Source organism: Strongylocentrotus purpuratus, unplaced genomic scaffold (genome assembly GCF_000002235.5).
Source record: "Strongylocentrotus purpuratus isolate Spur 01 unplaced genomic scaffold, Spur_5.0 spur5_scaffold_8, whole genome shotgun sequence".
NCBI classification, from domain to species: Eukaryota; Metazoa; Echinodermata; class Echinoidea; order Camarodonta; family Strongylocentrotidae; genus Strongylocentrotus; species Strongylocentrotus purpuratus.
In genome coordinates, this window is record NW_022145614.1 from 1,640,314 (window position 1) to 1,656,045 (window position 15,732).

A 15,732-nucleotide genomic window follows, 5' to 3' on the forward strand; every position below is an offset into this window, starting at 1 on the left:
CTCCTCATTCATTATTTTGTGATCTATTTTATAAAATTTTATATATATATTTTTTTATTGATTAATAAAAATAAATGTCAACTTTAACGTGAACTTGAACATGTATGGTGTATCTCATTATCGTTATATCCATTCTTTGTGTGTATTTCTTACAGGCGCAGAAGAGAATTGAACGTGTGGAAGAACATGAAGATGAGAGGCGCAACTATTTGGCTAAAAGTCATCATGCAGCCTCTCAGACTGATCTTGAAACAACACCCAACGGAACAAGCGATAGACACCCTACTAAAAGTGCCACCGAGCACAATGATGGACACTGTAGGAAAGGCCTGTCAAGTTCTCAGCAGACCAGTGCTGTCACCGATGCCAGTTCAAACACAGAAGGAAACTACGGTGATGATCAGTGTGACGGGATCCGGCCAGTGGCTCTCAATGGATACCTTCAAGTCATGACTGATGAAATAAGTATCAACGAACCCAACAAGAGTGCAAATAATAGCTCATGTCAAAACGGGAATGTCGCAGTGAGTAGTGAGGTTACCAAAATGATGGAATCATCAAAGGACAAACCTAGAAAGACATCGGTGTGGGAGCTTGCGCAGCTGCGCTTCTTGTTTTTATGTCTTGGTTTTGTCTACCTTGGCCTTGCCATTGTGTGTCGAGTGTTGATTGTACCACCCCTGAGGACTATTGCCATCGAGAGAGAGATGTCTATGGCTAATCTCACCAATGTGACTACAATGCTTTCACCTACAGATGCTGTTCAGTACAGCGAGTTGCTGTAGGAACACTTGTCGATCATCAATATCAACGAAACTTGATGCTTCAAACTTTATTGGAGTCATCTAGCAATATAACCGTCCACCTCAATAACGTAAAGTAATATGAAGAAAATAAATGAAGCAAACTTTACTTAAGATTGACTTTGCCAAGGCCTGCCTCTTGCAGATGTCTCTTTGTGTACCTTACAGATATTACTATAAGGTATCTGAGCTATCCACATTCAATACTCGTATTCAGCCTACTCTCGATAACAGCAAGCAATATTCTTTCATGTACTGCTTCTTAAAACCACCCCACCCCGGATTTCCTATTCGTACTGCATACTGAAAATGGGTTGTTTGTAATTATGTATCGTGTCGGCTGTAATATAATCACTTGAGGTTCGATCAGTCATTAGTGTGCACACATCCATGGTTGCCGTTGGGTTGGGTTGTCAATAGCGGCTCACCTTTGAAGCAAGCAGTCTGAATGTAATCAAGAGGGATGACTTGAGAAGGAGCAAAGCATAACATAGCAAATACCCTCCAATTTATATCACAAATATCGTTCTTCAATGTTATGTGACTGTGTATTCACCTCAAAAATTATAAGTTTACATATTGTATTACATTGCTTTGAGGAGCATGTGATATTTACTATGTATATATGGTACACACCTTGAGTCAACAGGATGTATATGAGCAATATTAATCACAGATACAACTCTGCTTTCATAATCAATAGGAATATTTTGATAGGAATGTTTTTTTCTTCTTTTAAATGATACAATCAGGATAAAGAGATTTCAATTGAAAGACTATTATTGCCATTACAATATTTTTACAACTCTTCTAATATATGAAAATTATTTTGTTATTATAATTATTTTAAAACACTGAATGTGCTTGGTCTACATTCACATGTATGGCTGGAATTATGTTTTTAAATCATTACATTTCACTGAGATATATATGAGGATGTATATATTTGAATTTTAGATACTAAGTAAATTTTACATTGTGTTAAAATGAAATGAATGTATATCAGCCTTCATGTTTTGATCATTTGTAATGTTGATTGATTTTTAAAAATTTTTGAAACATGTATGTTCTTGTAAGAATTTTTTGTAGAAATAGCTCACTTTATAATCTACATATTTATATATTTTTTCATATTACATATTATATTCTCAATTTTCTATATAAACAGTACTATATACATGATTTGTACATATTGTAAATTTCTCATTGGTTTTTAAAAATGAAATAATGAATATTGTGAATAAACTGTTGACTTTGAAAATGCTAAACTGCCTGCAGTTGTGACATTATACAATAGTTAAGGGGTATTTTTTAAGCTCTATGAAATCTGAATATGGTACTTGATGTTGAAGGTTGTGTTGACTCATTATAAATAACATACTTTTACAGAATTGTTATTTATGGCATATTTACTGTGCCTGAGAGCATATGGCCTACTGTCTCGCATCCATTAAGCATTTGCCTCATATAAGTGATGGTTATAATAGAAAAGGATTGAATGATTATAATTATATTCATATTGACTGCCTCATTGTGTAGGGGGGGGGGGGAATAAATGTATAAGATTATAATGCACTTGATATGACTATATTGCCTTCAAAGATAAGGGAATTATCCAATAGACCATTTTCGAATTGTAGCTCAATTTAATGCATATGTATATGCCTTGATACAAATCGTTTCATTCACTCGTTATGAGTGCTTGTATCTCGATAGTCAGAATACAAATTATATGAGCTGTTGCTAGACAGGAGACACATAATCGTGTGACCTACCTAACATCATGTAATACATATACGTGCATTTGCATTATATTGAAATACATTTTTTGAAAAAAGTGAATGAAAAAGTTGTATCGAAGCATCGCACAAAGATGTATGCATTAAGTTTGGTTACCATTATTTGAAATGGCCTGTAAAGATATTTTCATGATGATTTTGTTTTGTTAATGATCGGGATCTGAAGGGTTACTAGGTTATCATAGAACAAAAAACTCTGCTTTAGTACGATTCAACAGCTAACAATGCAGGTGTAAAAGAGACAAGCTTTTAAAGATATTTTTTAAAGGGGAGCTGGGTGATGGTGTTACTCCTGTCTGCCCCCCCCCCCTCCAGTCAGAACACCGGACTTTAAAAGGGTGAATAAATCACATGATACAAAATAATTTATGTCAGTAGCACAAAATACACTCTTTTAATACATTCCTTTTATAACCAAGTCCATAGGATTATACACAAAAAAAGTGATTAAAGTGTACTTGCAAGAAATATGTAAACTATTTTATACAAATTTTAATTTTGTTTTTAATATCTATGTACTCCAGCTTGTGTAATTTGTTTTCTTAAAGGTAAGCTTTCATTTTGGCTACCCTCTTTCCTTTCAGAGCTGCATTATTGTGTTTACAACATCTTGTATTATCCTTGTGTTTATAACATCTTGTATTATCCTTGTGTTTATAACATCTTGTATTATCCTTGTGTTTACAACATCTTGTATTATCCTTGTGTTTATAACATCTTGTATTATCCTTGGTGCTTCTTTTTTCTTGCCCGTTATGAAATCTTGTATATTGGTATTTGACTCATCGACTACTGGTACTGAAACTGGGTAGTTCCTGTAGTAAACTTATGGATAATGAGAAAATTCTGTAGTCAATTGGCTTAATTGTGTATGAAATATTCATATGCATTGTGTGGTGTAATTTGCATATCATGTTGTGTTAGCATATCTTTTTGACTAAATGCCTGTTCGTATACTAGTGAAAACATTTGTACAGTCCAATATGTTGTATAGAGAGCATATCATTGATCAAGTTTAACCATCCAAATGTAAATTTGTCAATATTAGTGCAAGCATGTACTGTGTATACCTACACAATGGTGAATGTCCGTACTATGTTTTTTTTATAATCTCTTACCAATTGAAGAAAAGAAAACCAAGTCATTTATAAAAATGTCCTTCCTGTTTTCATTCTATGACTATAATCATTTTGTACTTTTATTTTGTTACAGGATCATACAATGGTTGGCACTTGACATTATAGAACAGTGTACCAAGATGAACCAGGTTGATAATTCCATTTCACAAATAAGGGCCAACTCAGTGTTTTTTTTTATTTCTGAGTTTTTGTATGATCATGGAGAAAGTGACATCTCTCTACAGCTCAAGATAGCTGCAGCTACGACATACCGTCAATAGTTAATTTGAAACTACATGTGTGTCTTTCTTAATAACTCAGGAAAGATTTGCTTTTTTATTTTAAAGATCTGTCAAAAAGTTGAAATAATTAAAAACAGTTCTTATTTCATTTTTTGGCAGTGCTTCTGGTGTAAACAGTTTAAGGTTACAAAAACTATAGCAATGTTATAAAATATAAGTATAAGACTGATATACTGCCAAACCATTGTACTTGATAAATCTTTGAACCTCAAAGTTATGGACAATAATTCAAAATTAAAATGATGACCAATTCTATGAAAATGTTGTGGGGTGTTTTAGAGTCTTTATTTGATCTTTTCTATTTCATATTTTTGCAAAAAGAACAAACAGAAATAGACATGTGGAAAAAGGGAGGAAATATTCATGAGGAATTAATACATGTCATGCATATTTAAATGAACATGTTGGACAAAAATAAGTACAAACGCAGCTTGGAGGTATTTAAATATGCATTCAGATAGGAATATTGTGGAAAATCATGTCAATTCATACAGGGAGAAGCATAGTATTAGGATGTACACTGTACAGTTCCTCTACCGACTTGATTTACACTCAATAATACTGAACTTTAAGATCCCCCCCCTAAAAAAAAATTGTAGCAAACAATCACGTTACAGAAGCATCTTCTTGTTCTTGTGCCACTACACTACCTGACACTATACCAAAGGAGGTTTAAATTACACAGTAATATAATTGTATGAACTATATTGCAAGAATTCACATATTGTACACAAATGCACAATGGAGGGGGGGGGGGGGGGGCTGGCTGGTAGTTAGAAAAACACTATTTGTAAAGGACCCCCTCCCCTTCAATAAATTTGCTTCATGCCCATTGAGGTAGGCACTGCCAGAGTGCTTTGTCAACATACAGGTAATCAAGAGCATGTAATCAGATCGGTGTAACACAGAACTTTCAATTATTTCTTTATATGTGTGGAATGGTGGATTCATATCAATTGATTCTTACATAAAGTAAACATCACGAACTGATCATTTAATATCACTTTTCAGTGTAGCCTGAGCTCTGTGACATTGGGATGAACTGCTTGACTATTTATGTAGAAATCTCTGAACCTAGATCTTGGGCACCAATGCGTCTTGGATGCCTCTTTTTTAAAACCTAACCTAGCCATCCTACCGCTGCATTTGATTGGCTCAATAGGAACCTATACGTCATGCGCTAGTCTTACATATTCATGATATGCACGCAGACAGAATCTGATGCGATAATTTATCAAATAATGGGATTTCATACAAAAATTACAAGTGTAAAGCTATGTTTACTTAAAATAAATGACATTGCGAGAAAATTGGGAGGCTTACTGTAAAACGAATGACTACTAAGGTCGTAACTTGTCCATAATCATTGCGACATACTGGTTAGACCAGAATCTGGCCGGTTTTTATTTTGATCTCCACCATACCGTACCAACGCAAATATTCATATATGCAAATATTAATATGCAGCGCTAGGATGGCTAGGTTAGGTTTTAAAAAGACGAGTCCTGAATACCTGTTAGTGTTGACTAAATGCAGTTCTCATAAAATCATTCTCATATGTCAAAGACATCTGTGATCACAGATACGTCAAATGCACCATTAAGATTTGCACCTGGAGAAAATGATGTAATAGTTTGTTTTTTTAATGGCATTCCTGCTCATAAAAGATGTTTCCCAAACGTGATGATAGTGTTTCCCTTTAGGAGTATTTAGTGCCTGTACGTTCAAAGTGTTCTTGAGCCCAAGCTGGCATAGGTGCACTGAACTCAAAGTCTGGACCCTGTTAAAGATGAAAGAAGAGAAAACAAAAGAGTCAATTGTGCCATCTCAGAATTTAGGAGATAGATTACATTTCAATGAAGAAGAAACTCAACTAAAATGATTACTTTCTTGCATGATAAAATGAATAATACTTCATAAAAGAGCACAGAATCACATTAACTCTTTTAAAATTATTTTCTTCTTAGATGCAATTCAAAAAATATACAGAGTATCAAAACTAGTTCAGAAAAAATGATTAAGATACATGTACATGTAACCTTGGTTTCCATATTGCAGATAGTTATTTTTTTCAGTGGAATTTTTGTGAAATTTGTCTCTGCAATCACTGCAGCCCTGCTTTGGATGAAATTGTCCACCTTCACCAATTTTTATTTATATCACTTACTGGAAAGCAAAAAGGCTAACTCTCCCTAGACCTGAACATAATAATATTATATATGGTACAAAAGAAAGTTAAGTTCTGAAGACAAAAACCAACACATGTTGTATTTATAGTAAATTAGATTAACAGCACATGAAAGATTGGCGGACCCCAAAGTCACACTTACTTTGTATGTGAGAGCATGTAAGTAGATCAACATCTCATCAGGTTCAGGGTCTGGCATCGGATCACGACATTCCCGACAGAGAGAAACAGCAAGTTTGTCCGTCCTCTCATCAATCAAACTCTCCTCGTTACAGTCATCCTTGATATTCCCAACATCCGAAAACGTCCTCGTCTCTGTACTCTCAACATCTTGGACTTCCCTCACAGCATCATCATCCTTATCCTTCATAGCATCACTGGTTGCAGAAGACATGCTCCTGCATACTTCCTCAGTACTCGTCCTGGTTTTGTCATGTGAACGCTCTACCATTCCTGGATTGCCAAAGATGTTGCTGTTACCCATACTTGAACTATTGATAGATGTGCGACCATTTCCAACGATGCCCTTATCATCCTTATCAGATGGACATGCCTTGGTTACTTCATCAGTGACACCCATAGAGCTGCTGACGGTTGCTGGAGGATCACCTAGTGGACTACATTCTACATGGCTATTGCTTGTGATTTCCACTGCAGTATCTTCTCCAAGTTCCTCTGTAGTTGTTGCACAGTGCGTTATGCTTGCTACTGACAGATGTACTTGGTCAGACTCATTTGTGCTTGGAATGAATGTGCCTGATGTCCTAACATCCTTTGTATTGATGACCGCATCCTTTGATGGTTCCTGTGATCCTGGAGTGAGGGATGCATCCTCAGGTCTAGCTGTGTCTATGTGGCTGGTAACCTTTGGTTTGTTGATGAGTGCCTGGAGTCGTGCCTTCTCTAATGCAGAATCTATATCTATGTCATGCTGGTCTATTAAGTCCTTCAGAAGCTGAATTAACAGGAAAGAAAAAGTGTGATACACAATGAAGATAAGATGGATATGCATATTATGACACAGATAGACAGGTAAAGAGAATGAAATGTGCAGAGAGAGAAAGAGAGTGTGTGTATATCTGTATGAGATAGTGATATATAGAAAGAGAGAAAGAGAGAGAGAGAGATGGAGGGAAAAGAAAGAAGAGATAATATTGAGAAGAGAAAGTTAAAGTATGATGGGATGAGTTCAAGAGCTATAGTCCCACTGTAAAAATCTTGAAACCAAATGATCATCTCTACAAAATGGACATCACGCAATATATCTATGCTGTTTATACCCCTAATTCCCAGCCCCTACCCACATGCCTCTAAATTGGACCGCTGCCCTTTGTGCACAGACTTACATGACCTAGGTGTATTACTTCACGCCTACTGCACCTTGTAACAACTATTGCTCACTGTGTAAAATATATCAGTAGAATTTAAGCATTATTTCCCATTCCTGTCCAATGTTACTACTGTTACTTGGCTATATGTACCTTCAAGCCTGCCTTGTATGGGTACCTCCTGGTAGAAAGCACTCTATCTGAGTTTATCTTTTGGAACTGATCCAGTATTCCCATTAGCTATATAAGAGAACAGTGTACGAATGGGTAATTAATTAATTGTCTTATTCCCACCTGTTCATCGGTAAGTTGGTTGTTTCCTCCCCTGCCTCTATGCTGACCCCAGACAGTGTTATTATAGAGAGGATCATTGATGATGGGAAAGCCTAGGTACTGAAGATGCACACGGATCTGATGCATTCGACCAGTGTGGGGATGACCTGTAAGATGAACATCAACAAAAGAGAAATATTCTACTTATTGTGATTCAATGTAATAAGTACTGTTCCTTCCGTGCATTCTTAAGAGCGTAACTTAGGTACTAGTCTGGAGCTCATATCATTAAAGGTAATAACAATAAGAGTAAACCGTTCTTGTAGAACACACATCCCATTTTGATACATGTATAACATCTCTATGCGTTTCCAAAGAATTTATAACCATAGTATAGCTCTGGCAGTCGGTATCAATTCAGCCCACAGTGCATTTTCAAGGACTAGATCTGGACTAGATCCTGCCAGGTACCCATCTAACACCTTCTTCTTAGGAAGTTTCAATTTCCATATCTTGTCAGGTATCACATTACATCTGCAAATCCTTTCACCAAACTACTACTGTCCTCTTTGTGAATTGAGAATAAAAAGTAGACAGTCACCAATTGCTGCGACAAAACAGAATATATTACATTTTAATATATTTAATTTTTTCCACCTGACATGGTACATGAACACTAAAGATGAATTACAATAAAAGAGACAATGCCATTCTGAAATCTTTGAAAACCGAGGCAAATTGGTGAGGCAAATATTTCAAATCAAACTAGCTGCTATCTAATCAGGTATCCTTCCTTCTACTGTTTTACAAATGAGAATGTATACATGTACATAAGAGAAGACTCATTCAAGATAACTGTAATGACCATATACTTCCAATAGTTCAACCTTCAATATGCTATGAGAAACATTGGGATGACATATAAGGTAACTCACATTTGATGATACTGGTTTCTCCATCGTAGCTGAGTCTTTCAAATCTTGTCTTACAAGGCTTCCCATCCTCCTTTACTCTACAAACACCAATCTTGTGAGATACTATAAAGATTGGTTCCTCACAGACTACAGGTGTACTGTGGTGGTAAAAAAAAAGACATCAATAAATTCAACATTCATTTTTGTTAAAGTTTGTGACATGACATGTACAAGTCAATACACAAATCATTTTACACCAACCACTGTAGAAAAGTGCAGAACAATAAACAAGAAACAAGAAAGAAGGAGGGCCAAATAAAGTGAGATTACAGCAAATCCAATCAAAGTCATGGAACAAATCATTAAAAGTTGGAAAGGTGATATCACACTTTCAATATATTCTGTGATAGGAAATAAAATCCATGCACCAACATCTTGAGCAAACTTTTTTTCATTACCATGAATTGTGGAAATGGGGAGCAAAACAAATCATGTGTACATATATTCACCAGCCCCTATACAAAATCTATTTCATCATCATTCAGATATTCTGTATCAATACATCCAAGCTCTCACAATTAGAGCCCCATGAACAAGGGTGCTCAAATCGAGAAAAAATGGCTGGACATAAAATAAGTTGTTTGATAAATCACTGACACCAGTTTACATGATATATGTCAGTACCGGTATTCTTCTCAAGGATGATACACCCCATGCTTTAACAGATATTTTCCGCAAATATGTTGTTGATGGAAAACACAGGGTACCTCTGGTAAGAAGATGCACTTATTCTGAGTAGTCAAACGTTCAGTGCTGTGAGAACACCAACACCAGCTACAACACCGAACTTGAACTCATGCTAGTGTTGGGATTGACCTCGGGGAAATACGATGCATTTCCGGTAGTCTGTGTTGAGGGCTGGTGTTGAATGTCGTCTGCTGAACCGAGTATCGCGGTTGGTGTTGACGATTTACGTGTAATTTTCCTATTCACCAACACCAGCCCCTAGGGATTGGGAAATTCATGATTTCAAGTTCGGTGTTGATGTTGGTGTTGCAGTATACCACAGGTAACTATGCGGACATCTGGCACGAATCTCACGATCATACCAAGGTAAAAATCCATCGTACAGTCAAAACAGCTGTAAATCATGGGAGCTATATATGTTTTTTAAGTGAAATTATATTTTATCTTTTGATTTTCTAATATGAATTTACATTTGATATTCAATATGATGTATCGCAAGACTTTTCACGTGTAGAGAAGGACCGTCACTCGGTGTTGACGCTGGTGTTGGGCTATCGATAACGTGCACGCATGATAGGTATCGTCCTTCTAAACTGACCGTCGGTGTTGGAGCTCGGTTCATCACCCTTTTTACGCTCTTAACACCAACACAGACACCGAACACCGTACTTGAAATCACTCACTATATATACCGGTAGATGAAAATCATCCTAATACCTTGGAAACTCTCCATGGGCTTTACACACATAAGTCTTCTCTAGCTTTCTTTCTCTGACGTAGGCATCTAGGCGATGAGATACCTGAAGTGTTCTGAAAGGACAGAGGAATTCAATTCATAAAATGATAAAGGAAAGTTGCTATCTGAAGGGAAAAAATGACTGTAACAAAGAATAAATATGTCTGCTAATCATTAAAGATAAAGTTGAGTTCTGGTCATGCGATTGCGTTGTGAAAGAAACAGTTTCGAATCGATCAGAAAAAGTTGATCATGTAGCATATAAGGATTTGTGTGTACTGCTAGGTTGTGGGATCATCAAAATCATAAGAAATTTGGCCCAGTCTTGGTAATAGTAACAAGCACTGTACACAGAAAGATGTATATGGAACTACACAAACATGTGGCATAAAAATGTGGTCCTCATTTTTTTAAGCTGTTACATGTCATATTTCAAATATAAAGGCATTTGAAGAGCAATGCTTTTCAGGGAACGTTTTTTCTCTGATGTTATTCCACACTTCCATAATAACAATGAAAAGGCTCACAAATTATTTTTCACCTCTCCAGAACTCGACCTTCTCATTAAATATCATAGTAATAAATGTATCAATTTTCATAAAACTCCAGTCTTCTAGCAATCCAGATGACAGAGTATACTGCCTGAAATGTTGGGCATCTCTTCTTTCTTTGATAGTATAACTAAAGGTTTTTAGTTTGAACTAAATCAAAGGAATACTGTAATCATTTAAATGCTTAAACACTGGTTGTTTTGTTCCTCTTGTAATTGGTTCCTTTCCATAAAATAATAATCAACATTTCTTATAAGGACTACCCAATATTGTATTAACACAAATACCTCTCATATTCTCACCATAAAAAGCTATGAAGAATTCCTTCAGGAAAAACACCTTTTCATGACTAGTAAAACATATTCGCCATGTAATTACAAGATGAGAATGTGAAGATGTATACGGTGTGGAGGATGGGATCCCACACAAGGCAAACAGTAATGAGAAAAGGAGAAACGGGTTGGGATTAACAACATCAAAGGACCAACAACAAAAAAGGGGAAAAAAGAAGATAATTAATAACCCTCACAAACCTTGCAAAAAGAAGGAGTCCAGAAGTGAGTCTATCCAAACGGTGAATTGCTGGGATTCAATATAAAGATGATAATAATAATAATAATCATAATAATATTAGTAATAACAATAACAATGATTGGATTTATATAGCGTAAGGAAGCATAAGGAAGATACATTGACATTAGTTGATTAAAATACTTTTTAAATAAAAAAGAAAAAGGGACTAAAGCAACTCATATTGCATTCGTGTTGCTATTTTGATGAATGGATAATGGCAATTCTGGGCCCCCTCTTACAAAGAGTTGCGATTGATCCAAATCAATCGCAAGTTTGCAGTCTCCTATCTCTTATGTACATAGTTGCAATTGATATCAACTCTTTGCCAAGATGTTATATCAGCTCTTTAAAATATCAGCTTGAAAATCATATTCTCTGAATCAATTCATGTACATGTATACATCATAGCTCCTCATTTATTGTATACTACATATTCAGTTACCACTACTCATATCATAAGTTGATGTTTTCACGACTACTTCAGAGTCAAAGGTCAGATTTGTTAATTAAAGGTTAAAATGTACCCTACTTACTATGAAGGCCTTTGAATCCATAATCTTTGCCCAGGATGAATACTATGGTATTATGTCTATACTTCCCACACGGATGAACCTGTGGTAAGAATGAAAAGTTTGTTGGATCACATTAAATGAACATTTTTCTAAAGAAATAATGAAAAAAAGGAGTATATATTCTACCTAGACTCCATCAAATCTCACAGTGTTTTTAATTCATTACGTGAGAGAAGCTACAGCAGCTGGAAACTTCATACAGTAATGACAAAGTGCCTATAAACATGTAAATGTAGTTCACTTACTCTAAAACTTGTCTAAAAAATTGTTATGATATTTGACAGCATGAAATGTTTTCCTCATTCATTTTGATAGGAAATATAATACAACATGAAATCATTTACATTGTAAAAGACTTTACTGTCACCATGACAGAGACTCCTTTTCAGTCTGTATTCTACTTATTCAGATAACCCTAACCCTGGGTCTAGAATCACAATTAACAAATGAAAAACTGAATTATTTCTTTTGTCAAACCCATAAACCTTGACCTAGCATTGGGTTTACCCTAACCCTGGGTCTAAAATCACAATTGACAAATAAAAAACCGAACAATTTCTTTTGTATAACCCATAAACCTTGACCTAGCATTGGGTTTAAATTTTAGTAGAATAGAGGAGTTTGGATCGATGTACGCATAAAATAATCAAACTCTAATCGTGTCTAATAAAACATAGATTCATCTACTGGCTTGTTAAGTTCGTACCGGTATCGAAGATGGTTTATTGATGACAAGATAATCTTGTGTATCTGCTATGACCTGGATTGGTTCTCCCGATACCGGTGGTTCATGTCTATGAACCTTAGATTGCATGAAATCATTGTTCTTTAAGATCAGATCCGGGGATGCCTTGCCTTTGTTCACTCTGATCAGTCCTTCATGGATTGCTGTTTCCTGAATGAATGTAATTAAGAGCAGAGTAGACATCAAAACATTGAAATGAGGGATACATGTAGAGGTGCTGTGGTCGAGTGGATACGTCGCCAGACTGTCGATCTCAAGGTCCGCAATTTGAGTCCCGAAGCCGCACTAATGTCCTTTGTCAAGACATTGGTCTACATTTGCCACATTCCACCCAGGTGAAGTAAATGGGTACCTGGTAGGAATTTATTCCTTGAAATGCTAGAGCGCCGTATGGCAGCTGTGCTAAAGCCGGGGTAATAATCAAGATCGCCAGGAGGATCAAATCTGACTGACATGAGCGCTATACAAGAACCCATTATTATTATTATCATTATTAATCTGAATACCTGGATCTACATGACAAGTAGAAAGATTTCCCCCAAAAATCCACCAATGACAATAACTTATGCTCACCCAGGCTCACACCTGCACTCACCAGGCTTATGGCTTATGTACGGATATGAAATTATTAATGTAATGTCTCTGTTATTCTTCTATGCCTTCACATCAAATTTTTTTTGCAATTTTCTGCACCTAGGTTCAAATAAATAATTACATAGCAGATTTGTGTTCCATGAAATGATCACCTTTTCAGCACAGAGTTCCTGTGTAACTTGAGCTAATTCTTAAAGGATTGTGATTGCACAGATGATAATAATTTTATAGAAGTTGAAGTTGGTGATTATGATGACAACAAATCTGACATGATACTTACATAATATTCAGCTGACTCCAACCTAAACTCTTTTTTGAAGACATCCAGAAGTTTGCTGCCAAACCATCGTCCTTTAGCATAACATTCAAACTTGTAAACATACGGCTTGATCTTTCTTAATCCTGAATATACATAAAATAAAATAAAAGTAAAACAATTCTCTTACTAACATATATTCTGGTACTGACATATAATATCTTATTCATTCAAATTTATTTAGCTTTATCAAGTCTTCACATAACCATCACATTTCTGTTAAGAATTTAAAAAAAATCTCTTCCATAAGGATTCCAATTATGCATTTTGTGACAATAAAAATACATAACTAGTGAGTAAACTTGTTAGCTGAAATGCACTTCCATTCAATGTTCTATAGGTAATCATATTAAGCATCTGTTTAAATATGATCGAGACTGCTATAAAACACAAATATGCATACTTTCTTCCTCTTTACCCTATACAATTATTACTTAGATACTTTTCTTCCTTAAAGAAAGCATATCAATCATTTATATATCAATACCAGGCTTTCACAGATGCTGAAGATACTTTGCACATAATTTCTCACACCTTTACTCCTTTAACCTGCACCTATACTACATCAAGTAATTAGAAAATTGTAATGCATTGGGGAGGGAGGGAGGGTAGGCACTTCTCCAAGGCTTTCATTTTTAGTTATTAAGGGAGGGGGACACCTGTCCATAAAACAATGACTGATAAGTTTAGAATAACATATTGAGCATGTACTTGCAAGATCATTTCACAATCAAGGAATTTACCATTTTCAAAGTAGTACTCCACACCCTCGAACTGCTGCTCATGTGCAAATTTTTTGATCTTCTGAGGATGGTTTGAGTTCTGAAATGAAAATGCATGAAAAAAGAGAAATATTCCACATCATACATATCATGTAGGTTTCATTTAAACTTTTTAAAACCGAAATACAAAGTTTAAAACTTCTGCATTATAAAATACCCCCAGTTCATCATCTACTGTTATGGGTTGTCCGTCTTCCCGAGGATTTATCCTTCATACCGTGAAAGTCTCTGTGCTGCGTCAAAGAGAAATGCATCATGGAGCATGATCATCTTGGAATCCTTTTTTCACATCACCAATGCGCAGCTCGTTAATACGGATCGTTCGCGAAAATGTGAACGATCCTTATTGTTTAGGGCGCGATTTGTCCACGTTTAGAGGATATCCTCGTAGTCGGACGATCCTTATTCTCTGACCAGTGCCCCTACTGATCATCAGCATCAGTGTATGGAAGTGTGAGGCCATCCTGTTGAAACTTCCGGTCGTTACATTGAGTGGTGCTTCGTTCTATCATGTATTGTTTTGTAGGCCGGCGCAGGCTAGGCTACCTCCGCCCTTTTAATCACAGCTTTTGATTTAACATTATCATTACCATGCATGTATATGATTGACAATAATGCAATTCATGCAAACCATTTTGTGATATTCATTACAATTTCATAATGTTTATTAGCCTAAATAATCAAACAAGAAAGAAAAATGCTAGGTCAAGACTCTACTTCTCTAGAGAAAATTAGAGTCTAGGTAGGTCTAGATGAAAGTTACGCTCAATTACCTTGCTTTTTCTCTTCGGCATGATGTGGTCCTGATGAACAAGATTTCTTACCAGGCAGAAACGATGTGCTTGAATTCCTTTACGATTTTGAATGTCAACTTTAGAATACAACACCAGACGTCGCAAGTGGGACTGGTGAACAAACTCGCCACTAAGAGATCGAACTAATGGTAGAATAACACCCTTTTCTGTAAAGATATTCTTATTTGTATACCTACAGTACATTTTCAAAAGCACTGGTAAGAATCCTAACTCATCATCATCATCGTCTGCACGGAAAAACTGGATAGTATAATCACGTGCCTCACACCACAAAAATGAACATGGAGGTCGCCATCTTGCTTCACAGTGAAAGGTCGTTGAACTCGAGATGAAATTTCTAAAAGTGCGATAACCCCTTGTTGTTTACGAGGTGATCTAATCTAATTTACCAATGGTTTTATATTAAAATTAGCGTCCTTCTCTCTCTCTCTCTCTCTCTCTCTCCCTCTCCGATCAATCTCTTGTCTCTCTATTTTTACATAATATTAGTTTTCAGTGTTTTTTTTTTCCATTTTTATTCTGTTATTTGTATTTAATACAAAAAGAGAAGAAAAAAAAGGCAGTTTAAACACAGGG

The 15,732-nt window shown here is 35.8% G+C and overlaps 2 protein-coding genes across 2 annotated transcripts in view; one reads left to right on the plus strand and one right to left on the minus strand.

Moving 5' to 3' along the window:
* The window catches only part of LOC100891823 (multidrug and toxin extrusion protein 1), a 57,182-nt gene extending 52,899 nt beyond the window's left edge, over positions 1 to 4,283 (plus strand). Inside the window, exon 16 of the mRNA XM_003727763.3 lies at positions 156 to 4,283. Coding sequence (XP_003727811.2) covers positions 156 to 785 — 630 coding nt within the window. The 3' untranslated portion in view covers positions 786 to 4,283. The remainder of the gene's footprint in view (positions 1 to 155) is intronic.
* On the minus strand, positions 3,762 to 15,483 carry LOC576394 (RNA pseudouridylate synthase domain-containing protein 2). The gene is made up of 11 exons (XM_776709.5): positions 15,115 to 15,483; positions 14,303 to 14,381; positions 13,524 to 13,645; positions 12,611 to 12,799; positions 11,866 to 11,944; positions 11,293 to 11,341; positions 10,190 to 10,282; positions 8,747 to 8,883; positions 7,833 to 7,978; positions 6,353 to 7,165; positions 3,762 to 5,802 (listed from the first exon to the last, which is right to left on the minus strand). Exons 1-11 carry the CDS (start codon positions 15,337 to 15,339, stop codon positions 5,722 to 5,724), a joined length of 2,013 nt encoding a protein of 670 aa, XP_781802.3. The 5' UTR covers positions 15,340 to 15,483; the 3' UTR covers positions 3,762 to 5,721.
* Positions 15,484 to 15,732: the final 249 nt, after the last annotated feature.